Source organism: Ailuropoda melanoleuca, chromosome 13 (assembly GCF_002007445.2).
Source record: "Ailuropoda melanoleuca isolate Jingjing chromosome 13, ASM200744v2, whole genome shotgun sequence".
Lineage (NCBI taxonomy): Eukaryota > Metazoa > Chordata > Mammalia > Carnivora > Ursidae > Ailuropoda > Ailuropoda melanoleuca.
Genome location: NC_048230.1, coordinates 9,196,699 through 9,222,925, shown reverse-complemented (window position 1 = coordinate 9,222,925; position 26,227 = coordinate 9,196,699). Strand labels below are relative to the sequence as shown.

General features: G+C 52.4%; 1 protein-coding gene and 1 pseudogene across 5 annotated transcripts; one reads left to right on the top strand and one right to left on the bottom strand.

The window, feature by feature from the left end:
• Nucleotides 1-1,892: 1,892 nt before the first annotated feature.
• LIG3 (DNA ligase 3) lies at nucleotides 1,893-22,626 on the bottom strand. 5 transcript variants are annotated; one of them, XM_019804182.2, is made up of 20 exons: nucleotides 22,499-22,626; nucleotides 19,915-20,468; nucleotides 17,699-17,842; nucleotides 15,750-15,947; nucleotides 14,600-14,751; nucleotides 13,495-13,661; nucleotides 13,307-13,384; nucleotides 12,672-12,840; nucleotides 10,965-11,120; nucleotides 9,167-9,298; nucleotides 8,682-8,761; nucleotides 7,651-7,738; nucleotides 7,215-7,292; nucleotides 6,820-6,943; nucleotides 6,083-6,225; nucleotides 5,669-5,743; nucleotides 5,107-5,253; nucleotides 4,438-4,645; nucleotides 4,000-4,067; nucleotides 1,893-2,954 (listed from the first exon to the last, which is right to left on the bottom strand). In XM_019804182.2, the coding sequence occupies exons 2-20, from the start codon at nucleotides 20,462-20,464 to the stop codon at nucleotides 2,721-2,723; spliced, it is 2,991 nt and encodes a 996-aa protein (XP_019659741.1). In that variant the 5' UTR covers nucleotides 20,465-20,468; nucleotides 22,499-22,626; the 3' UTR covers nucleotides 1,893-2,720. The 5 variants fall into 5 exon arrangements, 3 of the variants coding, with proteins under 3 accessions (XP_019659741.1, XP_011228622.1, XP_019659742.1); XM_011230320.2 differs by lacking the exon at nucleotides 22,499-22,626 and adding an exon at nucleotides 22,201-22,338; XM_019804183.2 differs by lacking the exon at nucleotides 1,893-2,954 and adding an exon at nucleotides 2,992-3,806.
• Nucleotides 22,627-23,396: 770 nt separating this feature from the next.
• LOC117795884 lies at nucleotides 23,397-23,496 on the top strand (annotated as a pseudogene).
• The last annotated feature ends 2,731 nt before the right edge of the window (nucleotides 23,497-26,227 follow it).

Here is a 26,227-nt window from a genome sequence, read left to right as displayed (position 1 = left end):
GCGCTGGGGCCACGTGGCCATGTCGATATTCCTGTTCAACAGACGAGGAAACTGAAATTCAGTAGTGTTTTGACTTTCAAGATCTCACAACTAGTATGTAGGAGATGCCGTGGAATAGCCTGGAAGAGGATGGGAGCTGGGTAGCAAAAGGACCAGCCTTAGGACCAAGGAAGAAACACCAAGTGAGGTCGGACGTTAACACTGATCTTGTAGAGATGGACCTTAAAGATGTGGGTAGAAAGGAATCTGAGGCCAGCCACCGTGCTCAGTCAAGTCTTCAGATGACCCTGGGAGACAGATGGTAGCTTTTGGATACAGCTGTACGGCTTGTGTGGCTCAGAGGCTGGCCTAGCCTCGGGGGCAGACGTCTGTGTGTGCACAGGCCCGTGTGGGGGGAGCTCAATTATGTGCACGTGTGCCTGGGGACTTGAGGGGAGAAAAGGAAGGACTCTTACCCAGAGGCTGGCAAGGCTGGAGGCTGAGCTGTAGCCCTCTGTCCTCCTCGTTCGTGCGGCTGACCCGCTGGGCACCCAGGACGACCTCTCGTCCGCTGCCGACTAGCAGTGTGCAAACGGAGGCTCAAAGGAGGGCAGGCCTCAAGCACTGTTGCTGGGGAGGTGTAAGATGCTGTTGCCCGGGGGGTCCGTGGAAGTACAGAATTGTATAGAGAGTCTAATCGCAGCAGCAAAGAGAAACGCCTGAGAAAGACTGGAAGGAAAGAGACCTAACACCTTGAACAGGGAATTGGAGAGAACATCCAGCAAGGCCCAGGAAGGACCTCCGGGCCAAGCTCATTACTAGGATGCTCTCCCGCAGCTGGCAGGGCCCCGGTGCCGCGAGGGTGCCCCAAATGTAAGCCGCCCATCAGGGCAGGTGGGCCTGGGTCTAGGGCGGCTGGGTCAAAGGGCAGTGACAGTGTCCTTTGGCGGAATCCCAAGAGGAATACTTTCTTTCTTCTGCTGCCCGGTCTGGCGGCTTGGCCTGAGGAGTCCGGACAGGGGGATGGAAATTTATATAGGTCAGTGCTCACAGCAGCAGTAGCTTGTCTCCACAAAGGGCAGAATAAAGAGAGTCTTATTCTCCGCACTCACGCCGGACTGAATGGTGCCTATTCACAACACCAACGGGCTGCGCCGGAGTCAGGGCAGTAGCAACCCTCCTGCCCCTTCCAGCACATTCTGACCGGCAGGTAGAGAGACCCAGATCGGGTTGGAGCTGCCTCCCGGCAGAATGTTACCTCAGTTGAGCACACTGAAGAGGGCGGGGAGGCAGGTCCTCAGTCTTAGAGGCCCAGACACTCCAGTGTGTTCCGGAGGGCAGGCGCATTACCTTAACTCACAGGGGACGGACAAACAAGCCTGGCAACCGGCCGACAGTAAGAAAAAAAGGACTGTCCAAGAGTCCGCAGAACCGAACTCCTGGAAGCCCGTCTGCGAGGAGGGGACCGGCTGAGGAGCCTGCCCCAGCCCGGAGCACGACAGTGACATGCAGGCGCGCGGCCGCGGTGCCCCCTCACAGGAGCAGGAGGGAGAGGCCCGGGCCCCCCCTGCTGGGCGGGGCGCGGACGGGCATCCCCGCGTGACTCGACTCTGACCCTGACCGCGGGCTTCACGTTAGGTAGCCGGCGCTCTTGGCAGCAGCCTGCGGGTTTGGGTGCGGTCCTCCCCCTCCTCCAGGACGGCCAGAGGCTCCCGCGTGGAGCGACTCAGGTGTGAACCGGGCCAGCCCCGCACTGGCCACACGTGACCGTGTAAGGCTGAAGTAAAGCCAAAACTTCAGTTCCTCGGTTGTGGCTCCTGCCGCGTCGCTAAGTGTGCCTAGTTTATCTTGGCCAGTGAAGACTTACAGGGTGTTTCCACTGCCACAAAAAGTGCTACTGAACGGCACTCCTCTCCATGAGACTGTTTTCCTTTTATTCCAGTAAAGCAGCCCTGGGGGGCACGGGGGCCTTTCTTGGTACGGAGGCTGTGGAGGTTTTGTCCTCGAGTGGGTTTATCTTAAAGAGCAGTCTTGTTTCCAAGTGTGGGGGAGGCAGAGCCTCCTGGAGTCCTGTATCCCCCAGAGGAATAGCTCCAATAAACTCCCTCAAGGCCCCGTTTTCCTACCTGATCCTCGTTCCCCCCCCTTCAAACCAGGACCCACACCCTGTAAGAGGAGAACACAGAGAATTTAGTCATAAAATTCATTTTGTTTTCTTTCAAAGGAGGCTTCATTCCTGGCGAAAAGGGCCAAGCTGAATACAAGTCCTGCCAAATATAAGAAGCATTTCCGAGGGCAGTCTTTTAAATACAATTTTAAAAAGAGCCTGCGAGTAAAGGGGCAGGTGGCTCCGCAGACGGAGCTTCAACAGCGCCGTGTCTCTCCGTGCCTTACCACTAGGGGGACTACAGGGGGAGAAGGGCTGCAGGATGGGGTAACTGCAAGAGATTTTATTTATGGGGGGGGGGAGCTTCTTTTAAAAGAAAACAAAAAGATAACCAAACCAGCACCCAGATCGGAAAGATCTATGTAAACCGGCAAGAGACACGGACTTCCTTGGCGGCACCCACAGCCACGAAGTCCTGGGCGGGAATAGACCAAGCACGGTTGGTGGGTTCTGGAAGACACACTGCTTGGAGAAGAAAGACCATCCCCCTGTGTCCTTGCTGTCGCCCGCCCGCCCTGGCCTGCCCCAGCTGGAGTGCAGCGAGCGTGGCCGAGGGTGAGGGAGGGCTGCAGTCCTAGCATGGGGCTACCAGCCTTCGTTTCCGGATACACGCCCAAATCCACTCCGGGGAGACCTGCTGGGCCTCAGGGTTCTTGTCCCTGCTACCCAGCACGTGTGTGGCTGAGGCCATGTCAAACTCCTGCACCAGGTCCCCATCGAATGCCACAAAATAGCGTCTGAGACGGCTGAAGTCTGGTGTGGAGGGTGGCAGGTAGAGCCGCACCCCAGTAAAGATGTCCAGCAGCACCTGTGAACGCACAGCGGTCAGCCTGGGGCTCTGCCCAGAGCGCGGGCCGGGGAGCAAGGGTGTCTGAGAACTGGAGACGGAGGGGACCATCTCTGAGAGCTGACTGCAGAGAAGGACCAGGCTTCAAAACCCCAGTGCCCCAGCCACCGCAGAGGACACCTACCCCTCCCTGTCTAAAGGGAAAGGAGGGAGCGTGGGTGGGTCCCCACACTGGGACCTGGAGAAGGGGAGAGTGGAGCTATCCCAGCAGCATCCAGGGCAGGGCCAGTGGCTCTTGGACTCCATGATGCTGGCCAACGGAGCAGTGCGCTGTACACAGGTAGCTAGACTTAGGGGTCAGGAGCCCCGCTCTGCCGTGGACGGGGGCAGGGACTTTGGGTAGGGAAAAGATGGGAAAGGCTGCCTACTTCTGCCGGGGACTGGGTTGGGGCCCCACGTGCCAGACTCCGATGCTGGCTTTGGCTGGGGAGGAGGACTGCGTGGCCGCATCACCCCTACAGAGATCCAGGGTTTACCTCCGTCCCCTCTGGGCCAGTAGCTCCCCCAGGGCTGAGTCTAATTACCACATTCAGAAGGAGCTCAGCAGCTGTTTTCAAGCCAAAGACTGACAAGGGAGGGCAAAAGGGGAAGGGCGGCAGGTAGGACAGTCACCCGGCTGGTGCCGTCTCCACCCTCGTGGGCTGGTTCTGCTTTGGCCGTGAGCCCAAACTCACACCCAGACCGGCCTTCCTCCCCTCTCTTTAATGTAAACTGTGACTCGGGACCAGCAGCCTCTCTCAGCGAGGCCGGGCTGTTCTATCTCCTGCCTGCTGGCACAGCTCTCCTTCCTCTCTGCTCACTGGCCGGCCGCCTCTGCAAGGCAACGAGAGGGCACAGGGTGGAACGGCCGTCCTGCGGGGCCTGCCCGGGATGGGTGAGCAGCTGCCACGGGGTCTGGCCGCTAGTCCCAACACCTTCGCTCATTTCAGTGCCCAAGGGCAGAGGGCTGGGAACTAAAAGCCCCAGGCCAAACGGGCCCCCGGGACACCGCAGTTCTTCCGCTCACCTTTGCTGGGCACGGGGTCTCAGCGGGAGCCTTCCGCTTCTGCCCCACTTTCACAGTCGGCTGGTGGCCTGCGGAGAGAGCCCGCGATGAGAACTAGGAAGGGCGCAAGGGGAGCTGCTACCCCTGAGGTCAGGGCAGCCGAGGGAAGGGCCAGGCCCAGACTCTGCTGGGAGCCTGGGGGAGCTGGCAGGGGAGGCTGTAAGCGAGTAAGGCCTCTAGCTCAGGGGTGGCTTATCCTCAGGCCAGATGGGCTCTCGCAGGGGCCGGTCACTCAGGTGTACTGAGCAGATGGAGGGGCCCATGGCTGGACACACGACAGGAACGTGGTCCAGGTCTGCTGTGGTGGACAGAGCAAATCATGTAATCTCAGAGCTGACATGGGAGACTGGGTCCCCTCACAGCACACTCTTCCTCACCCCACCCCCTCCCTTCTCTTACCGCCTCTGCGGTTGGGGCTGCTCAGCCTCCCTCCTGCCTTCTTGGCACTGGTGGAGGGCTGCTTCGGGGAGGCCCTGGAGGCCTTGCGAGCCCCCGCAGGCCCCGAGGTACCCTCGTTCTCTCCGCTGCTGCCCCCTGTGGTGGAGCTCCCCTCCTCTCCAGCCGCCACAGTGAAGTCTGCCCTCTCCTTGGACAGCTGGTACAGTTCCTGGGGAAGTGACAGAGATCTCAGGGGCTCTTATTCCCTTCCCAGCCACTGGCCTCTGAGGCATGTCTTAGGCCCATGTGACTGAGGAACAAAGAGGGGAGAGAGACAAAGGCAGGGAAAAGAACCTAGCATTCTTGGTGCTTTTCTAAACTTGACCATTTCTTGGGTCATCATTGCAAATCCCTGTTATCTGTCCCCCTGTTCTTATCAGCAACGTAGACTACAGCCTGGGGACCAGCCCTGAGCAGAAGGGCAGGAGGCTGAGGGCAGCACAGCTCTCTCCTCCAAGGCCCTGCAGCAGGCGGGTCTCCCTCCACTGCCCTCCTTGCCCTGTCTCAGTGGATGTTGGGGTTGGGGGGGGGCAGAGGGGGAAAGAAGAGAACTCATGAGCAGGCCAGAGAGCCAGGGTTCCAAGGCTGGGACAATGGGGTGGAGGACATATGAGCAGGGGAAGCTGGCACCTTGAGTTGGGGGAGGTTAGTGGCAGATTTCCAGTCCTTATCGTCACGGATGCGGGTGCAACGTGGGAACCGGATGGAGATCCCGTCGGCTGTGTGAGCCTCAGACTTGGAGAACTCAGCCCCTGTGATCTCCCACACGGCAGCTTTCTGTCAGGAGTTCAGTCACTGGTCAAGGAAAACCTCCCCCAACCAGCGAGAAGCAATACAGACCAGCTAAAACCAAACACCACTGGCTAACAGGCGGGAGATGGTTCTAGTCCCACTGTTGCTGCTGACACTAGGTGACCCCAGGGAAGTTCCAGCTCTCCTCGGGGGACCCAGTTTCTGTCAGTGCATGGAAGGAATGGGCCCAGGTCGCTTCCAGAGCAAACCATTTGTGTGTGTCATCCTGCCCTTACCAAGGACGATTCCTCAGTGCTGACGGGCCCATCCCTTGGCTGAACAGTCCAGATCCCCACCCTGTGCTGGACTGTCAGTGAGGCTGAGATGGCCTCTCTGTGGCACTAGGGAACCTGTGAGCTCATTCTGTGGGCTGGAGGAGCCCAGGCTACGGGGCTGGTACCTTTGGGTCTGGGACTATGAAGTCAGGATAGTAGGTCTTGTTGATTTTCAGCCAGCTGGGTATCTTGCTGGGATCCTGGAGAAGACAAGATGCTGTCCTGAGCCGTTCCCAAGCCAAAAAACTTAAATTCCCCTTCGTCAAGGGTTCGTGTGAAGAGGGGACTTTTCACAAAAAGCTGACCCTCATCCCATGGGATCCTCCCTGCCCCGAGGGTGTGGCCAGGGGGGCATGTGGGCCAGCTGCCACAGGGCAGGCACTCAAAGCCTCTGAAGGCCTACCATTGCTCCCATGGCCAAGCAGCAGCTCTCCATTCTGCGGACACAGGTAAAAGATCCCTGTCATCCCCCCCAGCACGGCCAGTCTCGGGGACAAGGTCCAGTGCAGAGGCCCGGGCCAAGCAGCTCCTTTCCTCACCTTGCTGATCTTCACCATGTCCAGTTCCTTCTGCAGGCGGGCAAGGGTGGCATCATCATGGCCTCCCGAACACTTGGTGACCGTGCACCACTTCTGGCTGTCTGGGTCGTAGCAGCCCATGAGGAAGATGGACATCATGCCACCTGGGCGGGGGGACAAGCGACGTGGTGGAGGGAGGGAGCCACTGCCGCCAGCCCCACGAGCCCAGGGAGGGGCAGGCTGCTGCGGGGGAGAGGCCCGAGCCCCGGCATCAGCGCGCTGAGCTCACCTCCTGGGTCTGCCTCTGCTACCTGTGCAAGTCTAACCTTTACGAGCCCCATTTTCCTTTTCAGTAAATTGGGGCTAATCATATATAACTTGTTAGGCTCTCGTGAGGAGTAAAAAAAACAAAACAAAAAAAAAAACAAAAAAAAAAACCATTGTCTGGCACATAGTCGACGACTCAGACTGCAGCTTCCCCCCGAAGAGAAAGTGGCCAGGCCCTCAGAAACTAGCCGACGGTGAGCTTCTTTGTGCCTGATAGCATGGGGTATTCTTGCCTAACCTCTCCCCGTGCAAGTCTGTAGCTATCAGATGTCCCTGCCTGAGGTGACATGGGCTTAGTTGGGGCCCCTGATCCCAGAACTGTGAGAGTCATGACCGGCCGTGCTGGCAGATCAAGCCAGGAAAAAGGCCAGCTACACCTTGAGTGGGCCTTTCAAAGAAGTACCATCCCAGGGGCCAGATACTGTCCTGACCTTTGCTCCCTTGCCCGTAGAAGGCCCCAAGGACCACCAGGTCAGCTGTGTCAGCCATGGCCCCCTCGTTCAAATAGTCCTTCTTCACTTTTAGCCAGTGCCGCTTTCCAGGCTCATATGTACCCTGAAGGAAGAACAGGAGAGACCTCAAACTAGAATAGAAACTCCAGAAGGCCAAGATTTACCTCTTCATTCGCCGTATGGGCTTTACCACAGTGCCCAGTCCACTCTGAGTAAGGGCCCTTAGCTCCCGGTCAGACCCTAGAAAGGCACCCCTGCTGCCTCCAGCCTCGGCCCCCTCAGACCGTCACCGCCCTCTGCTGGCCAGGGCTGGAAAGGCTGGCGGAGGCTGAGAGCCTGCGGGAGGAAGCAAGCAAAGGGTGTCAGCGGCTCACCTTCACGTCTTTCAGCACCAGCCCTTCCAGCCCCTCTCGGATTACCCGGTTTATCATGTCGGCCAAGTCTGCAGCTTTCTGAGGGTAAGACAGAGACGCTGAGGTTGGCGTGAGAACGGAGAGCACCAGGGTGGGGAGGCAGGTGGTTTCCTTTCACACGCTAGTAAAGCGTCCGCTGCGAACACCCCAACCTGAACACAACCAGCAAAGGTCCCGTACCAACCAGAGAGTGGCTGCAGCTTCGAGACACAGGGAGCCCAGCTAGAAGGGTGCTGCAGGGCCCGCCCTCTCAGATGGAGACCAGGAGACAACCTACACACAGTGGCAGCCCCCATAAGAAACTGAGGACCCATTCTCCCAGTCACGTCTGACCAAGGGGTTCTCTGCCCTGCTTTCAAACCACCAGGCTGCTGTCTGGGGTGGGGTCTTTGCTCACAGTGACTTGCTTCATTTCTGAGAACATGATCCGGTTGGGAATTTCAACCATGTTATCATGAAGAAACTTCCGCCGCTCACACAGAGGCCTAAGGGGGACAAGAGAGCTGAGGTCAGGTCAGGACCCTCCCAACCACATTAGGAGTCCTGAGGACCGACAGGCACATCGACCAACTCACTTCCTGACAGGGTTTGCCATGGCTCCAAACCCTGACACCTCACAGTTCTGCCTGTCGGGGCGATAAGGATGCCCTCGTGACCGAACACGGACAACCAGACAACCGTGAGCCGTGGTACAAGCCACTTCATCCTTGCACTTCCTGTTTCTGTCCCGGAGCCGTAGGAGAACTGGCCTCTAGCCCAGACCGTCTGGTCCCTCTTGAAAAATGACTCCCACTCTCATTTTTCATCCATGCAGCCGGCCCCCCGCCCTGCCCCCAGGCCCAAGGCTGGCTGGTTCTTAGGACCGAAGTCCAAGGACCGACAAGACTCTCCTCCCCCGCCCCCAGCTCAGTGACGGGGCCAGTGGGGGAGAGTGGGGGCAGGGACACATGTCTAGGTGTGCAAGGGGCCAATCCTAGTTTCTCAGGCCCAAGAATCTGCATGCAGTTAAGCCAAGACCACTAGTTCTCCCTCAGACGGTCCCACCTCCAGTCCTCCTCTAGTCCCCAGCTTCCTGGCGGCCTCTTCCAAAAGCAAAGCCTGAGCTGAAAAGCACCCGCCTTATGCCCCCATGGGTGATGTTTATGGAGAGATAAACCGAAACCCTCTGTTTCTCTAGACAGCCTACTTGAATGTAGCACAGAAACTTCTGTGGGGATCTGGGCTTCCTCTCTGATTTAAGCTCTCAGGAGATCCAGTCAATAAGCTGGCTCTCAGAGTCAGTGGGGAGTTGAGTATGTGGCAAGTGTGCAACCTCTCGGCTCCCTCCTCCCCAGTTCCGGGGCACAAAGAGGCATATGCTTCAGCCCCTTCCCCTCCCTTCTGTCCAACCTGAACCCCCACCTCTCAGCCCGAAAACAGATCTCTCACCTGTCCATCAAGCTGACATCATTGAAGTAGATACAATCAAACACAAACAGGCAAACATTAGCATCCTGGAAGGCAGCTTTCTGTAAGGGAAAAGGAGGCAGTAGCTACATGAGGCCAAAAGTAAGTGGGCTTAAAAAATGGGGAGGACCAGTCCACTTTTGGAGAGCCTGTAAAGCACTGGACAGAACTGCCCTGTATGTGTTCGGAAGCCCCTGGGCCACAAGGGCACTTGGCAGATGGTCCTAAATGGAAACCAACCCAATTCTAAGTTCCCAATACTAGCTCCCTTGATGTAAAACACACACACACACACACACACACACATCTAAACTCAGGGCTAAATTCAGAAATAGTTCAGAAACAAAGAATAAGCCCAACTCTGAGTAAGTGACAGATTCCCCTCCGTTCAGAGCAAGAGCTCACACAGATACACACACATGTGCGCACACCCGCTCAGTCCTGCACACTTGGCACTGAGCCAGTACCTTGTGCACCCCAAGAGTCCCAAAGGGCAGCGGTTTGCCTGTCTTCGTGTCGATCAGGAGCACCTCAGAGTCCAAGATCATGCTGTGGCCCCCGGGGAAAGCCTGAGGGATATAGTCCTTGAAGTGGGCCACCTGGGGGCAGAAAGGTGACTCAGGTGAGGGAGGAATGGGCGGCAATGACCTAAAGCCGAGCCAGAAAGCAAAAGCCAGGCCCCAGAAGAAAGAACACCAACATGTGGGAGCCAAACTCATGTGCAAAACAGACCTAGGCCTTAGGAGCTACTGAGACGAGAGGAGAGGAGTGTTTGAGGCCCAGGAAGAGGTCGGCGTGGGGGGAGCCACGCTGGGCCATGGAGGAGAGGTGGGAGAAAAAAGGAAGAAACAGGGAGCTGAGTGTGTGGAGGAAGAGGTGGGGGTGGACAGACATGGAAGGGAGGAGGAAACACGGGCAGACAGACATTTGTGGGGGACAACAGGTGAGCTTCAAAAAAATGGATGGAAAGGAGGAAATGAACCCTCCTAGGAGTAGCAAGGAAACAGGAAGGTCTTCTCTGAGTGAGAGCTCTGAACCCACAGCCATCTTCAAAATGAGTAAGAGAGGATGTCTGCAATCAAGAGTTTTTCCTGGTATAGGCAGAACCCTAGTCTCTGACAGTTCCAGACAGGGAGCAGTCCCACTGTAACCCAGGGCAGCCCCTGCCAAATGATGCCAGTGGTGAGGTCCAGAGAGCATGACTGGGGCCCGAGTCCTCCCCTGGGCAGGGCACACAGGCCCTCACTACCTACGGTGCTCGGAGCGGGGACAGAAGATGCCTGTTCCGCTGTCCTGCTCGGCTTCAATCCCCAACCCTGCTCTTTACAAACCACAAGCACAGGAGAGACCAGGGACGGCTGGTGAGGGAGAGCAGGGAAAGGGCTCTAACTCTGAAAAGCTGGGCCCACAGTTCTTCCAGGTAGTGGAGGTGCCCACCGGGCAGCTCCCTGGGAGAAGTTCTGGGGCAGTTTTCCTGGGCCCGTGGAGGCCAGTGCTTAGCTCTCCTCTGGACACCTGAGATGAATGGCTCGATGCTCAGTGCTCCAACAGGAAGGCAAGGGTGGGGGAAGCACGGGGGCCACACAACACGTCCCCTCCACGCCCAGGGCTCTGAAGCACAGAGTCAGTCCTAGCAGAGAAGGGGCAGCAAGCTCAGGAAGGCCCATCGACTCACAGAGGCCCGGGGTGCTGCAAAGGACTAAGAGGCGAGGTTGCCAATGCCCCTTAAGGAAGAACAGGAGTCTGGGCTCTCCTATGTCCCCGCTGGGTGGAGTTTACATCAGAACGTAAGCTTCCAAGTACTTCTGTCCCTTTTTTACTGCTGTACACCCACTACCGAGAACAGTGCCTCGCCCGGAATAAGCCTGTTAAAGCTTTGTCAGACAAACTCATGACCGATAGCCTAACAGCCCTTCGTCACAGAGCCCTAATTCAGCGCTGGGGAGCACACAAGACGTGGAAACACAAAAGACGAGCACTGTGAGTCACCTGCTAGGTGAGCTCGCTATGCCAGCATCGCCGTGGGCCAGGGGAGCACCACCGTCCCCAGGGGCTCTGTGCTGACGAACCCAAGTCTGGGCTCTTCGGCTGTCCCCACGGAGCAGCCCTTCATCATAAGAATCCAAAAATAAATACACTCCTTCAACAACTACAGAATAAACCCAACTGTGCCCCAGGGCTGAAATGACTACAGAACCCTAGCCTTGCGGTTCTTAGGGAGCAGGAAGGGAAAGACAGTCCCTGCAGAGAGGAAGGGACCCGTACCTTGTGAGGCAGGACAGGCTTGAGGCTACGGCTGAAGTAGTTGAAACGGTCCCCGTTCTTATGCACCTGCACTCGCTCCCCGTCGTACTTGATCTCAGAGAACATGCCGTTAGGACACTTCTTCATCGCGTGCTCGATGGACTTGCAGGCCTCGGCCTTGGGGTGGGGAAAGAAAAGCCTGGAGACTTACAGGTGCTCTTCAATGGGGGCTGCTCAGACGGATGGCCCCAGAGTCCAGGTGCCGGGGCCTGCGGACCAGAGGATACCCTCAAGACAGGTTGCTGAAGAGGTGAGGGGAATGGACAAGGCTAGGTAGTGCCGTATTCGGACCAGAGCGTCACTGCAGCGGACGCCGGAGATGGCTTTTTGAGGACCACGAATGTGATACATGTTAGGGGCAAATAAAATTCCACTGAAACAGCATTTCATTTTTTTCCAGTAATTCGGAATCTTGCAGGGCCGTGACTTGCTATTAAACACATCAGTTATCTCAGCACAGGAGGTATGTAGAGGGGAGAAGAGAGTGTAGGGGACAGGGAGGCTGGAAGGGTGGCAGCGGTCAGGGATCCTAGGACAGGACACAGGAGTGCTTCACATCCCAGCACCATCCTGACTCAACCTGACGACGACCAACCGTCCCAGGGGGGTTTGTACGTGTCAGGTCACACACATAACTTCAGTGTGTCCTCGATGTGCTATCTTACGTGAGAAACACTGATTTAGTTTTATGGATGAGAAAACGGATGCTTGAAGAGCCTAAGTCCTCACTTAAAGTTACACAGCTTGTGAAGGGCAGGAATGACGCTCGCAGGGAGCCCCAAATCCAAAGCCTGTGCAGTTCATCACGGAGCTATCTAACCCACGCCACTCTTGGGATAAATGACAGGTTGCAGAAGAGACTCCAAGAATTCCTATAGAAGTCCGGAAGGCCACTACTGCAGGTGACAGGAGTCCTTCCCCGGGATGGAGATCCCACCATTTTGGGGCTGGCTGGCCCACATTCCGGGCAAGAAAAGACATTTCCCTAGTCCAAATGCAGAAGCCTAACGGAAGGCTGTAGTATATAACGCATGAGAAGGGCTCACGAAAGGCACCGCACCCCACGGGAACAGCCCCAAGGCTCTCACTAAGGATGGCAGCATTTGTGGGGGCTGCCGTCGCACAGAAAAACCAGTGCAGAAAGGAAATCCCAGTTCTCATGAAATGAGCAGGGGCTCAAGATGATCTTGGTCAAACCTGGTCTTCACTCCTTAAGCTTCTTTCCAGAAGAAAGAGGCCAAGTCACCCTGTCTTTGGAAGCCCGGCTCTGCCACTAACTCTCGGAGCTCCTTTGCGGTAGGTCACAGAGCCTTAGGAATTACTTAACAAGTCCACCTGTCTTCGGGGAAGATGCCTGGTAAGCCATGCTAAGGAGATGATTCAGATTTCATACGTCATTCATGCAAGGAAATGAAAAACCAAGAAAGGCTAAGTAACTCATAACTCATTCAAGATTCTATAGCTTGCTGGGTCCGAGCTCGGCCTCAAGCCCAGACATTTCTACTAGACCACTCGCCTCCTCCTTCGCCTTTACAGACCCATTGGGATATACCCTGCCGCATCTGCACTGTGCCTGGCCCCAACTCCTCCAGCATCCGTGCCCCCCCAGATCTCACAAGGAAGATCAGAACATCTGGACAAAGTGGGACCGGAGAGCAGCAGCCTTACCAGCATGGGCTGCACTGGCGTCATCAGGGAAGCCTGGACACTCAGCGCGCGTCTCCGGCCTGGCTCCTTCTCCACCTCCTGCTCATTGCGGAGGACCCGCTCCACCACGTCCTGCAGGTTGCGCGATGCTTTGAAGGCTTCATAGGCATTGGGGTCAAGGGCATCTAACCTGTCAAGGCAGACAGGAGCAAAGCAACAAAAACCACTGCCTTTGACCTTATTGCTTTAGACAGTGGTCAGTTCTTGCAGAGAGGAGGGGTCTCAACATAGGGGGAGAGCTTACGTTCTGCTGTCTAAAGCCTTCCGCAGGGGAAAATGCTCTTGGAAAACTAGCAATTTTGAGATCCTGGGTCTACGTGGATGCTGCCCTAGCAAAGACGGGGCTGGAGTGGCAAGCAACTCATACTCGATTTATCGAACGTATTCCATACTTTCAATTCTAACAACTGTGTGAGAAGGGCATTGTGACATTTTATATGAGAAAACGGAGCCTGAGCTAGGTCAACTGATGGGCCACGCAGGAAGGAGTAAGGTAGAATCAGGACTTGAATCCAGACCGGGACCCCAAAGTCCTAACGCCGGCTGGCAACAAACGAAGCAGGCAGCCCGGCCGTCAGACGGGGGCTGGTACTCACACGTGCTTTGCACCCGCATTCATCTTCAGATCGTGTTTGATCAATCTGATGATGCACTTAAGGTCATTGGCCGTACACCTAGGGGTGAGGCACACTCAGCTTGGTCTTTGAAGAGCTCTAGACCCCCAAACCCTCCTTCCCTGGTGGTTTCATCTCCCCAAGCCCATCCCGTCGGCCAGCACCCCCACCTGGAGGCGATGTCCTGCAGGGCCTGCTGCTGCTCGTCCTCCTTGGTGAGCCTGGAAAGCCGGAGGAGGAATTCGTCCACCTCCTGGATGGTAAGGAGGCTCTTGGCAGCTGGGGGGAAAGACTTGCTCTGCTCAAAGAAGACTCTGATGGTCTCTGACACGTCGCCCTGTCTCCAAAAACCAAAATGGCTGCAACCCCAGGGTGGCTGAGTGTATCCCCCAAACCCCCAGGATTAAAGGTGAGTCAGAGATTTCAAGCATCACTCCTGTCCCGACCTCACACGTATTAACCTCACTCTTGAAAGAAGCTCTCCCACCCACAGTTCCCGGAAAGGGCACCTCTAACCACCATAGGATCTGGCCACCTGCCTTGGCTGAGAGGTGAGCCAAGGACTAATCCAGGACTGAGCCAATTTGATGCCTGTTAGAATTTGTTCTCGGTGAGAACTGCCGGCCACCCTAGAGGGGCACCTGGGTGGCTCAGTCAGTGAAGAGTTCGACTCTTGATTTTGGCTCAGGTCATGATCTCAGGATTGTGAGACTGAGCCCCCTCTCGGGTTCACGTGCTAGATGTGGAGCCTGCTTAAGATTCTCGCTCTCCCCCTGCCCCTCCCCCACTGCCTCTCTCCCTCTCTCCTCTCTCAAAAAAGAAAAAAATATTAAAAAAAAGAAAGAATGAATGAATTTGAACTAAGAAACAAATACAGTCATCAGATAAGGGGAGGGTGGTGCTTGGATCGAAACATTCCATGCTGCCCAAGCTGGAGTCATGAACAAACAAAAGCTGAATGTTGTATCAAGTTATACTGAAAAAAAGCAAGAAGAAGTAGGGTCCAGAACGGCAACCGCAGGAGACCACGGGAGGTCTGAAATCGGTCCCTCGAGATCTAGGCCTCTCGGGGCTCTGCAGGGATACGACTGCAGTCCTCAGAACCTCGTGAAACCGACGGCTGTCGCCTCACATTCAGCTCTCACGAAGGAAGCTTATCCAAATGGGTTTCAGTTTCCCAAGACAGTATGTGCCCCAACCAGAAAAAAGGGTGCAGGTGCCCGGCTTGGCAGAACCCCACCTGGAGTGCTGCCTACCCTCCCCCTTTCCTCTGACCTGTTCTAGGTCTCGCGCCATATCATCTGGGCTGCAGGTAAAAATGCGGCTGAAGAGCTTCACAATCTGCTTATCGTTCAGGTTGTAAACACTCTTGATAACGCCTGGGAGCAGCAGCTTCACCGTGAGGTGCACATCTCCGTGGAAACCATCTGTGGGCAGAACAACGGAGGCCTTCTTGACAAATGGGGCCTAACAAATGCACACAAACTCAAGGAACCGAAAGAGATGTCTGCATCGCTGTCTGTGCTGCCACAATGCCCTGCACTCTTCCTTACAGTGGCAGAGGCCACAGCATTTGGTGACTCGTGGCTTACGTGTCTACCTCCTCTGGATAAGCTCCCCCAGGGCAGGGCCACACTCCCAGTTCAGTGTCCCCAGTGAGGAGCACGTTACAGATGCTCAGTGATGGTCTGTCAGATGAATGAAAAAGCTGGAAGATTCTATTACAGCCGTGCATGTAGGTCACAAAAACCTGATCAAACGTGCTGGATAGTGAACTGTCCTCCTGGTCAAATGCAATACATTCTTCTGGTCTCCTGGGGATAAAGTAAGGGCAGAAAAAGAGCAATACCAATGTGCTCTGAGCAGAACTGGCTGCATTCTTCGTGGGGCCCAATAAGAAGTAAAAATGCACGGCTCTCTGTTCATTATTAAGAATTTCAAGGGGTGCCTGGCTGGCTCAGTAGAGCATGCAACTCTTGATCTCGGGGTTGTAAGTTCGAGCCCCACGCTGGTTGTAGAGATTACTTAAAAATAAAAAATCTTTGGGACGCCTGGGTGGCTCAGTCGGTTGGGCGATTGCCTTTGGATCGGGTCGTGATCCCAGAGTCCCCGGATCGAGCTCCACATTGGGCTTCCTGCTCAGCAGGGAGTCTGAGCAGGGAGCCTGCTTCTCCCTTTCCCCTCCGCCCTCCCTGGCCCTGGCTCGTGTGTGTGCTCACTCTCGAGTCTCAAATAAATAAAACCTTTAAAATAATTAAATACATAATCTTAAAAAAAAAGAAAGAGGGAATTTCAAGACGTTATTAACAGAGGATTAAACCAAGTAGGAGGCCCCGTGCAACTGTACGATTCACACGGCTATGAAACCGGCCACGGCTCAGAGCTCTTCAGAGGAAAAGCCCATCCAGGATGTTCTAGGCCCCACCTCCTGCTGAACCTTTCCGAAGAAAGTCCTGGATGATCTGGGTCTTCGTGTTGTAGCTAGGATTCTCAGCCACCATGGCACACAACTTCCGAAACTCACGTAGCAGACAATCCTTGTGCTTGGGGTCACATCTGCTTGAGGACAAACTTGCCTTAGGGGGAGGGCTTGAGCGGGCTGCCCCAGAGTTGTTGGGCTTGGCTGTTGGAGAGAGAAACGGCAGGGATGATTCATTTGCCTTGCTGAGAAGAAAGAAAGGGAAACAAATAAGCACTCTGCTGACACTCTGTATGGAGCTTCACTTAATCGCCCAAAATGGCCCAGCGGGGTGGAGACCATTACACCCATCTCACAGGTAGGGCAACAGGCATCACAGCTGCTAATGGTAAAGACACAGTGGCTTCACAGCCGCCCCGAGACCCAGCTGCTGTGCGTTTCTTTATATAAGCGCTGCAGAGAACAAGCTGCCCCCAGAAAAGTGGGGATGAGAACAGAAGAAACCAAGGCACATGTTAGTTGGTGGGAAACTGTTACTGTCGTTGTCAGGCTGGAAGAAGCCTTAAAGATGACCTGGTTCAATCTCTTCTCACTATGAGGAGCCCAAGGCCTGAGAGAAGGCATTCCCAGGCCTTTGTCACTCCCACCCACCCATCACCCCTGCTTAGTGCCAAAATAAAAGGTAGTCAGTGAGCAAGACTGTCCTCCAGACACCCCCAAGTAACAGCACAACTCTCGAGTGATCCTCTCTTCCCTCCTTTACACAGCACACTGCGTTCTGCAAGCTGGCAGCAGGGCCATTAGCAAGCAGCCTGCTGATGTAAGCGGCCTCTTGGCTGGGGTCTGTAAATGATAAATCCATCCTCGTCTCTGCTCTGGCGTCTGAAGAGGATTTCAGGGGACAAAATTCCAGTGTCGAAGTCGAGCAGGTTGCAAGACTTTAGAACACCCCGTTTCTCTCAGCTCCTCCCAACTTTCCCTCCCAGGAACGTGCTGTCCTTACTGCCACCTGGACTATTCTGTATTTCCAGCTTTGCCCTACCACCAAACAAAAACCGAACCTCAGAGTTTCACAATAACAAAAACCCCACAGGATCAGGCACTGTTTCTCCAATCTTCTCTCCAGCAGTCCTCGTGCGAATTCTGTAGGGTAAAGAAGGCAGGTGTTTCCTGTTCACAGATGAGGCCACAGAGGCTCCGAGGTAAAGCCACTTGCCCCTGAGCAAGCGGTCACATGACAGCGCTGGGACCAGAACCCAGGTCTCCCAACTTCAAGCCTATGCTGCTTTCACTCACTTAAAGCTACCTCTCCAAACAACTTCCGAGTCCATACGTTTGGCTTTACTTTATCTGAGTCAGTCACAAGAATATCTCCAAATATAAGAGGCAACAGGGTACAGGGTAAAAGAGCACAGGTGTTGGGAGTTAAACAGACCTCAGCATCAATACTAACTCCATAATGGACCAGATATCGGCTTTCTCATTCATAAGATAGGCCTCATAAAAGTACTTCCCAAGGTTAACTGAAGAACGGACTACGTAGGTAAAAGCCCCTAGCCGAATGCTACCTGTTACATAAGGCCATGCCGGCCATCTTCCATACTTTCAGCTCTGGTTAGGACAAGTTTAGGATGCAATTTCTCAAAATCCTTTCATTACCAAAATACAAGGAAGTTATAGGGCAGGTTATAATCATCTCCATCTGACCCAGGTGACTACTTCATGGGGGAAAAAGTCTTGAAAACACAAACATCTTTTTGCTGCAAGAGAGATTAACGTATACAAAAAATGCTATACCAGTGGAATGTTGAAAATAAGCCATTACCTGCCTCTCCTCAGAGGGAAGCGAATTATGAATGAGGCTAGACAGCACGGAATTTTCATCTTAGCCAGAATCCCAAATGGGATTCCAAATTAAAAGGACCGTAACAGCTAAAGTATCTCTAATCTCTCACCTGAAAAACCAGAAAATTTCCGGGGATTGCTATTGGTGACGAGAGAGACACCTTTCACTGGAGAGGTCACCTGGCCAGTGGCTGTCAGCTTAGCCTGGACAACGGCTTTCTTCTTTGGCGTGCCTGTGGCCTTAGAAGACAGATCTGTAGGACCCCCCGAAAAAAGGGAAAATATGTTTCAGTGAAAGATTCCCGAGAAAAGCTTCCAAAGAATTTAACAAATGCTCTTACAGCCTTGCTGGGTAAGTTACTACCACGGCATTACACCAAGGCTGGTTGTGGACTGGCTGATCTTTTTGAGTGGAGGTAGTGGGTAAGAGAGTCCTGGTGGTGGTGGGGGGCAGTGATCGGGGGACAAAAGCCCCGTTACTCTTTACTTCTATTAGTAACTTACATTTTCATCAGCACTCTCCTTCTATTATCCTATATATAATGATCTCCAGATCTGGGAAAAATCAGAACCCACATGTCCAAAGATAAAACCTGGGGACCTCAGCTCCATGGAATTAGCCCCAATTTATAGATGAACAAGAAAGTAAAATGAAGATGGAGAACAGAGCATGTGAGGTTGGCACAGGCAGGGGAAGTCCCAGCTGCTGTGTTTTCTGAGCTGTGTGAGTTTGACTCTACCTTGTTTTTCTCTTCCTCAAGGAGACTGCTTAGTCAAGAAGTGGCAAAGGCTGGGGCCAATGGCCAAGTCAGGGCAGGACAGGGAGCTTGAGAAAGAAGTATATGCAAAGTAGCTTTCTCTCCTGGAAGTCTTCTCTCCTCTCAAAGAACAATGATAAATAGGTGCCCGTTTTTATTTTTTTGCCCATTTTTAGCGCCACTGCCAGAGTCCTCCCTGAGTGACCAGAACTACATTTAATTGAAGATATGAGTATTACTTTCAAGATGAGTATATGGAAGGTCATAAAGGACTAACTGGATTTGGAAGTATCAGTGTAAGATTTCTAAAATATAAACACATGACTACATATATCTGTGTGCATATATCTGTATGTGTATATGCATGTATTTTGTTTGCAAACATATATTTTCTAGTTCTGTCTGCTGAAAGGGCTTAAAAGCCAAGAGACCTCATGGCAACAAGGATACAAGCATCTAGATTTTGGTCTCTAAAGCCATTCCCCCACTAATAGGAACCAGGTTTCTTCAGAGAAATGGTGGCTCCAGAGTTGTGGTAGGATACATATAAGGTAAGCCTAAGAGGGGCATCTGGCTGGTTCAGTCGGTGAAGCACGTGACTCTTGATCTCGGGGTTGTGAGTTCCAGCCAGACTTTGGGTGTAGAGATTACTTAAAAATAAAATCTTAAAAAAAAAAAAGGTAAGGTAAGCCTAAGAGCATACTGTTACGCTAGAAAGTAAAGAAGTACTTCAAAACATTAAAAAAAAAAAAAAAAAAAAAAAAAAAAAAAAAAAAAAAAGAGAGAGAGGCAGCATCCAGGACACAGAAATCAGATCAAAGAGTTTCCCAAGTGGCCCAGTATGGGACAATTAAGTAAGGAATTAATAAAATACAGTAAAATTATAAGCCACCAGGGAAAAGTAACCTGTGTGTCCATATGATAATAAATTGAAAGATAAGACGGGGTGATGGTAGGTACTCTATTCTTCAAAATTATCAATGTCAGAAAAGAAAGACTATGGAAATGTCCCGATTAAAGGAGGCCGAAGAGACCACAAAATGCGATACCTGACCCCAGAGTGGGATTCTACTGTGGAGGGGGCAAAAAGCTACAGGAGATATTGTTTGACCAATGGACAAAACTGGAATACAATGGTGCGTTAAAGTATTACATTAGGGATCAATTTACTGGAGTTGATTACTGTGTTATGGCCCCATAAGAGGATATTCCTACTCTTAAGATATACACACTGAACGAAGTATTTAAAGGCAAAGCCATAATATATGCAACCTACTCTAAAAGGGCTCAGGAAAAAATGTAGCTGTGCGCATGTGGAAAGAGGAACAGCGCATGCAGGAACACAAATGATAATGCAAAGAGAACAATATGTAACCACCGGTATGTCTGGGTAAAAGGAATATGAGCTTTCTTTTTTCTTTTTTTATTCTCACAACTCTTCTGTGAGTTTGATATTCTTTCCAAAAAATTAAAAAAAAAAAAAAAGAAGGAAGGAAAAAAATGGGACCCTACTCTCCTCCTTTTTTCTCTCAGCATCATCATATGAAAAAGCAGTGGTCCCCACCCACCTGCAATGTGCTGGCTTATCTGTTCCTTCTCGTTGTCTTCCAGCTCTTCCCAGCCTTCCAGCTCTGTGAGGTCCTCAATTTTTTTTGTGGTGGCCCGGGCCCGCTCCAGTTTCTCAAACATGCATTTAATGTGATACCACTCTTTCATATCACCCCCGGACTCTGAGAAGGGATTGGGCACCACTTTGCCGATCCGGCATACACCCTTCACAATTTTCTCCTTGCACTTTTTGCAGCCGGCTGTGCCACGCTTGGCATAGTCCACACAGAACCGTTGCTCGGCCATCTCACAGGGGCCGCTGCAGAGTCCCACATGCACCCCTGGCAGGAAAACAAGGCAGGTGGCACGTGGTCTTAGATGGCCTTCCTGGAAAGACAGAGCAGGCTTTCTTCTCTGGAGGAGGCAGTGCCCATGAAGCAGATCTGTTTCTGACCAATGGCCAAACTGTCTTCTGTCAGGCCAGTGATGCTGCTCTCGGAAGAGGCACAGTTCTTTCCGCCTGAGAGCGCGGAGGGTTGGTGGGAAGAGGATCTTGAAAGCCAAGGTCATACAGCTGTGTGAAAGAGTGAGGGGCAAGAAAAGGGAGATACAAATGAGGAGCTAGGCTGCCACCTTCCCCAACCCCGAAGTCCTAATACAGCCCACGATGACTACCGAAACATTTCCCAAAGTGTTACAGATTTGGTGCCTACAGGATGAAGAAGAGTTCCAGAAGAGGAAAATTCAGTTTGCAGAAGGGTGTTCAAATAGCTAATGTACACATGTACATCTAGTAAATCACAATCAAGAGAATCAAATCCAAATAACATAAAAGCTTTTCTCAGGCCATCAGCAATACCTGACACTTATGATGGATGACAACGCTTAAGTATTACAAGATCCTGAAGTTTCTGTTTAGTCACCAAGAAAAATTACACGATGTTCATGAAGCTTTGAATGTGACAGATGCCATCCTCAGAAAATAATTAAGTCACTATATGGATCTGTGATGTAATCAGATGACCTATTTTGAGAGGCAATTAAATGGAACCTAGAACCAGACTGCCTGGGTTCACATCCTAGCTCATTAGCTGTGCGACCTTGGTAGGTTACTTAACCTCTCCCTTCCTCAACTGTTAAAACGTGCTTAACAAAACTACCTAACTTGTCGTTCTAAGAGTAAAGCCCTCAGAACGCAGCTGGCTCAGGACACATTAGCTCTTATTTCCGTCAGTAAAGCAGTTATCCTTCAAGCAGAGGCTCCCTATGGGCAATCAGCCTGTTCCTAATGGAGCACCTTGAATCAGGGAATGCTGAAGCAACTGGATGGCAAGAATCAAAGGACCTGATAAATCACCACAAATGGATGCAGGGATTATGTCCATCCAGTATCCCCCCACCTTTTTATAGCCATATTTTCTAAAATATCTTCATTGTTCTAATTTTAAATATGCTGGAAATTATTTCCAGACTGCACATGCTTTGTAGTGAAATTGTTACTGGTTTATAACGAGAAGCAGGCTTTACTTCCTGTAGGGGAAAGCAGGTGGATGGGAATCCGGCATGGGAGTGCGACTGTGACTGTCCAGTTAGGGACTGTTATTTTTGAGAACTCCCTTAACTCACCTGCGTCTCGGTTTTCTCTTTTCTAAATATGGAAAATAATACCTGACCTCACGGGATGGCTGGGAAAATTTAAAATGAGCCCATGGAAGGGCTAGGGGCGGGGGTGGGCTCTGAACTCCCTGAAAATGTATACAAAGTGCGCATATTCATAAATGTACACTTTCTTGGAGAGACGGTCTGTAACCCCGAGAAGTTCAAGAACTATAGAGGGGAGGTATGTGAGTCCGGCAGGTCCACCAGAGGAGCTCAGAACAGCGTTTGGGCAGCGCACCCCCGTTCCCCAAAGAGCCAACTTGAGAGCGCCTCGCAGCGCCCCACCCTCCGCGGGGCCCGAGGCCCAGGCCGAGCCGGGCCACAAGGAAGCACGGCGCTGTTCGGAGCCAGCCCGTCTGCCCCGCACCCCTCAACGGCCGCGGCTCAGCGTTTCCTTCAAGGTGGTCGAGAAGGAAACCGCTGGGACCCCAACGCAGCCCGGGCCAGGAAGCGAGCGTCCTGCAGCCGCAGCTCCCGGGGGCCTTCCCCGACGCCTTCCGGTTACTGGCCGGCGCGGACGCCTGGGGACGCCCGCGGAGAAGGCGAGGAAGCGAGTCCCTCGGTTCGGGCGGGCCAGGGGCGCAAGGACACAGCCCGGGGCTGGGGAAGGGGGCGCGGCGGAAAGAGAAAGGCTCCCGAGCTCGCACCTACGAACACCGGCTCCGGCGCGGCCAGTGCGCAGAACAGGCCCGGCCAGAGCTGCCTCACAAGGGCCCCGGGGGACCCTCCCACTCGCGGAGCCGCGGGGGTCCCGGGGAGCTACGGGCCAACCCCTGCGGGCTCCCGGGGGGCCGCCACGTCACGGAGGGTGTGCCCCGGGGCTCGGCGGGCGGGGGAGGAGCCGAGGGGGCCGGCTCCCAGGCCGCGCCGAGCCCCCGGACCCCCGGGCCGCCGGGCCGCCTCCCTCCCCGCTGCCCGGCCCCGCCGCTCCCGTCCCTCACTTGCCTTCCCAGCTCCGGCGCACACCGCAGGCCTCGCACCGGGCGCCCACAGGCCGCGCGCCACCACGACGGTTGTAGCGCCTGTCTCTTTAAATCCGGGTCCTTGAGCGGGCCGCAGCGCGCAAGCGCAGAGGTCCGGGCCCAGGCTGCTCCACGCGTCCCCCCCCCCCCCCCCCCCCCGCCTGCCACGTGGGCTGTGGTCAGGTTAGGCGGAGCGCGGCTTTGGGAGCCGTGAAGGGGCTTAGGGTGGTTCCCCGCCCGCTCTGCGGGCGGAGAAAAATGGAGGTGCGGTCACGTGGTGGCAGCTGGCGTCTCAGCCCGGCCTGAACTTCGGAGGACCCCCCTGATTTGTTCCTGATGTTAGAGATGATTCAGTCCTTAAAGATAATGGTTGAGAAAGTGTATTGTAATGAGCTTGGGGAAGGCAATGCGTCCTTCAACCTATTTTTCTGTTTTCCCTCTGTCCTGTGTGCCTCACAGTGCCTAGCACATAGTTAAGTATTCAATAAATAGTATTGAGTTGAGAAGAGGCACTAGGTATATAGATGCAGACTTCAAGTGTAAAGGAGTGATGGGGAGAGTAATCCCTTGTATTGTTCAAAGTGTACTGTCTCTTTTAGACCTCAGGTCAACTTTTAAAGAATTAGGATGGCTATTTTTACAGAAGAGTAGCAGGCTCAGAGAACGTAAGAGAGTTCGAGTTCGGGGGTTTAGGAACAGCAAACGGGCATTGTTAGGTAAGCCAAAATCAGATTCTGGAGCGAATTCTATGTGTAAAAGAACTTAGCTTTTCTTACGTAGGGGATAGGAAATCATAAAGGGCCTTTGGAATAGTAACTATTTTGAGGCTGGGTAGGGGAGAGACTGAGGCAAAGGAAGAAACTATAAGGCTCTTGGTACTTGCCGTGGCAGGGCATATACTAAAATTGGAACATACGGAGAAGATTAGCGTGGCCCCTGCTCAAGGATGACCTACAAATTCCTGAAGAGTTCCATGTTATTAAGGAAGATTTTTTCTTTTTTTTCTTTTGTCTATATGAGATGGTGTATGCTAAGTAAATTTTGGCAATCATTTCATAATATATGTAAGTCAAACCTTTATGCTGTGTAGGCCTTAAACTTCTGTAGTGGTGTATGTCATTTATATCTCGGTAAAGCTGGGGAAAAAAAGTTTCTTGTGGTGATCCATGTGAGAGATTAAAGTGGCCAGAATATGCTCGGTTAGTTGGGATGGAGAGGAAGAGGCATTTTTTAAAAATAAATATTTGGGAGGCACCCGGGTGGCTGCCTTCAGCTCAGGTCATGATCCCAGGGTCCTGGGATCCAGCCAGGCATCCAGCTCCCTGTTGTGGGGAGCCTGCTTCTCTCTCTCCCTCTCCCTCTCCCTGCTGCTCTGCGTCCTTGTGCTCTGACAAATAAATAAATAAAATCTTAATAAATAAATATTTGGATTTTAAATTCTCTTATAAAGTGCTCATTTACCTAAAGATGAAATGAGAATGACTTGAGTGAGCAGGTAGGTAATGGTGCGAGGGGAGAAGTAGATATTTGGGATAAAAGGATGAGTTTTGTTTGGATATATTAAGATTGGTTGGTTGAGGACAAAACCACAATCCCTCTGTCTGGAGTGGGGCAAAGTCTCTATTGTGCTGCAGAATGAACAAGGTCTTTGGGGTTGGAAGGTCCCTGGAGGCTCAAGTCCTACCTGGCAGTTGAGTAATCCTGAGTCATCCTTCTCTCTGTCATTGCATTTACTACATTAATTTGAGAATCTCCTTGACTCTACCTTTTTCCCTAACCTGTGCTGTCAAATGCTGTCATTGCATGTGGCTATCGCGCTCTTGAAATGTGGCTAGTCTGAATGGATATGTGCTGTAAGTGTAAAATGCACACTGATTTCAAAGATGTGTTGCCAAAAAAAAAAAAAAAGACTGTAAGATATCTCAATAGTATATTTATGTTGATTCACATGTTAAAGTAATATTTTGGGTATGTTGGGCTGAATTAAAATACATTATTAAAATTAATTTCAACTGTTTTACTTTTTTGAAAATGTAGTGCCTAGAAAATGTAAAACTGTGTACCCAGCCCACACGATTGTCTATTGGACAGCACTGCGCCGGACTTCAAATGTTTGTGGAGGGTGACATCTGGGCTTTATGCATCACTTTATCCTCAATGCCCAGCGTAGTACCGGACACTTAGTAGGCACTGGGCAAATTTTTATAAATAAGCCCATGAGTGAATGGAATGAATGAAACAAGAGCGAACAGCTTCCTCAGAAGGATGTTTATTACATTGTGTCTTTGACAATGTTTTTGATATTCATGTGCAAAAAGACTCAGGCTCTTAATATTTGTTTTGCTTGATTACAGCTTCAAGGAACCCCCAGTTTCTTTGATTCAACCCCCCCTCCCCATCCCCTACCCCACTGTAAAATGGAACTAGGCGTGAAGGCTGGAGTTGCATTTCGTTAGAGAAGTGGGAACCGCTACCAAGGAGAATGATATCATGTGCACTGGGCGTAGCAGGGTTTTGGAACCACACAGCTAGGTTTGAAGGATGTTCCCCTACTGGCTGTGTAACCTTCGTCTATTTTCTTAACTTCTCTGGGCTTCAGTTTTCATGGTGAAATGGGGATAAAAATACCTTCTAGGATTGGGTGTGACAGTTAAATGATATGATTGATATTAACTTGGGAACTGCTTGGCATTTGGCGGTATTTCAGTAAATGTACATTCCCCTCGACTCCCGCGTCTGGATACATTCATACCCCTGCAGGGTTAAATCAATCAGGCAAGTGTGGAATGCCGCCTCTGTGTGAGGCACTATTCCAGGAAGCGGAATAGCAGTGAAACAAAATGGACAAAAATCTCTCCTAGATAATAAGTAGTAAATAAAATGCATAGTAGGTACGCTAATGATGAGTGCTAGGCAGAAAAAGAAAGCAGAGGAGGATTGGTGGTGCCAGGCAGGTTGGGGGGGTTGCCGTGTTAAACACCGAGGTCAGGAAGCCCCTCCCCTCCCCCCCCCCGCAAGTGACACTGGAGTAAAGACTGAACAGGATGACTACGGTGTTCTAGGGTACAGGGAACATTAAGTAAAGGACCAGAGGCCAGGATGTGTCAGTCATGTCAGGAGATCAGCAAGGAGATGGGTGTGCTTACAGCAGCAGGAGTTAAAGGGTCCGAAGAGGTGGAGACAAGGCAGCAGGGTATCTGGAGACAGACCCTAGAGGGCCTTGTAAATGGAGACGCTGGAGTTTATTGCAGGTAGAATGGGAAGCTGGTGGATTGTATTGAGTGGAGAAGTAACATGATCTGACTCAGGTTTTAATGAGATTGCTATCAGTCTGGCTGCTGTATAGAGAAACTGGGAGGTGAGTCAGTTGGCTACTGTAAAAACATAGGGGAAAATGAGGGCAGCTTGTGTGGTAATAGTGAAAGAGTAACCAAGTATTCATGTAAATATTTGCAAGTGCATTTTTCCAGGGCGTGCTTTTATTGAAGTCTTTTTTTTTTTAAGATTTTATTTTTAAGATTTTTATTTTTTTTAAGATTTTATTTATTTATTTTAGAGAGAGAGGGTGAGCAGGGGGAGGGGCAGAGGGAGAGAGAGAATCCCAAACAGGCTCCGTGCTGAGCACATGGGGTGCGGAGCCCATCAAGGGGCTCGATCCCAGGACCCTGAGATCATGACTGGAGCTGAAATCAAGAGTCGGACACTCAACTGA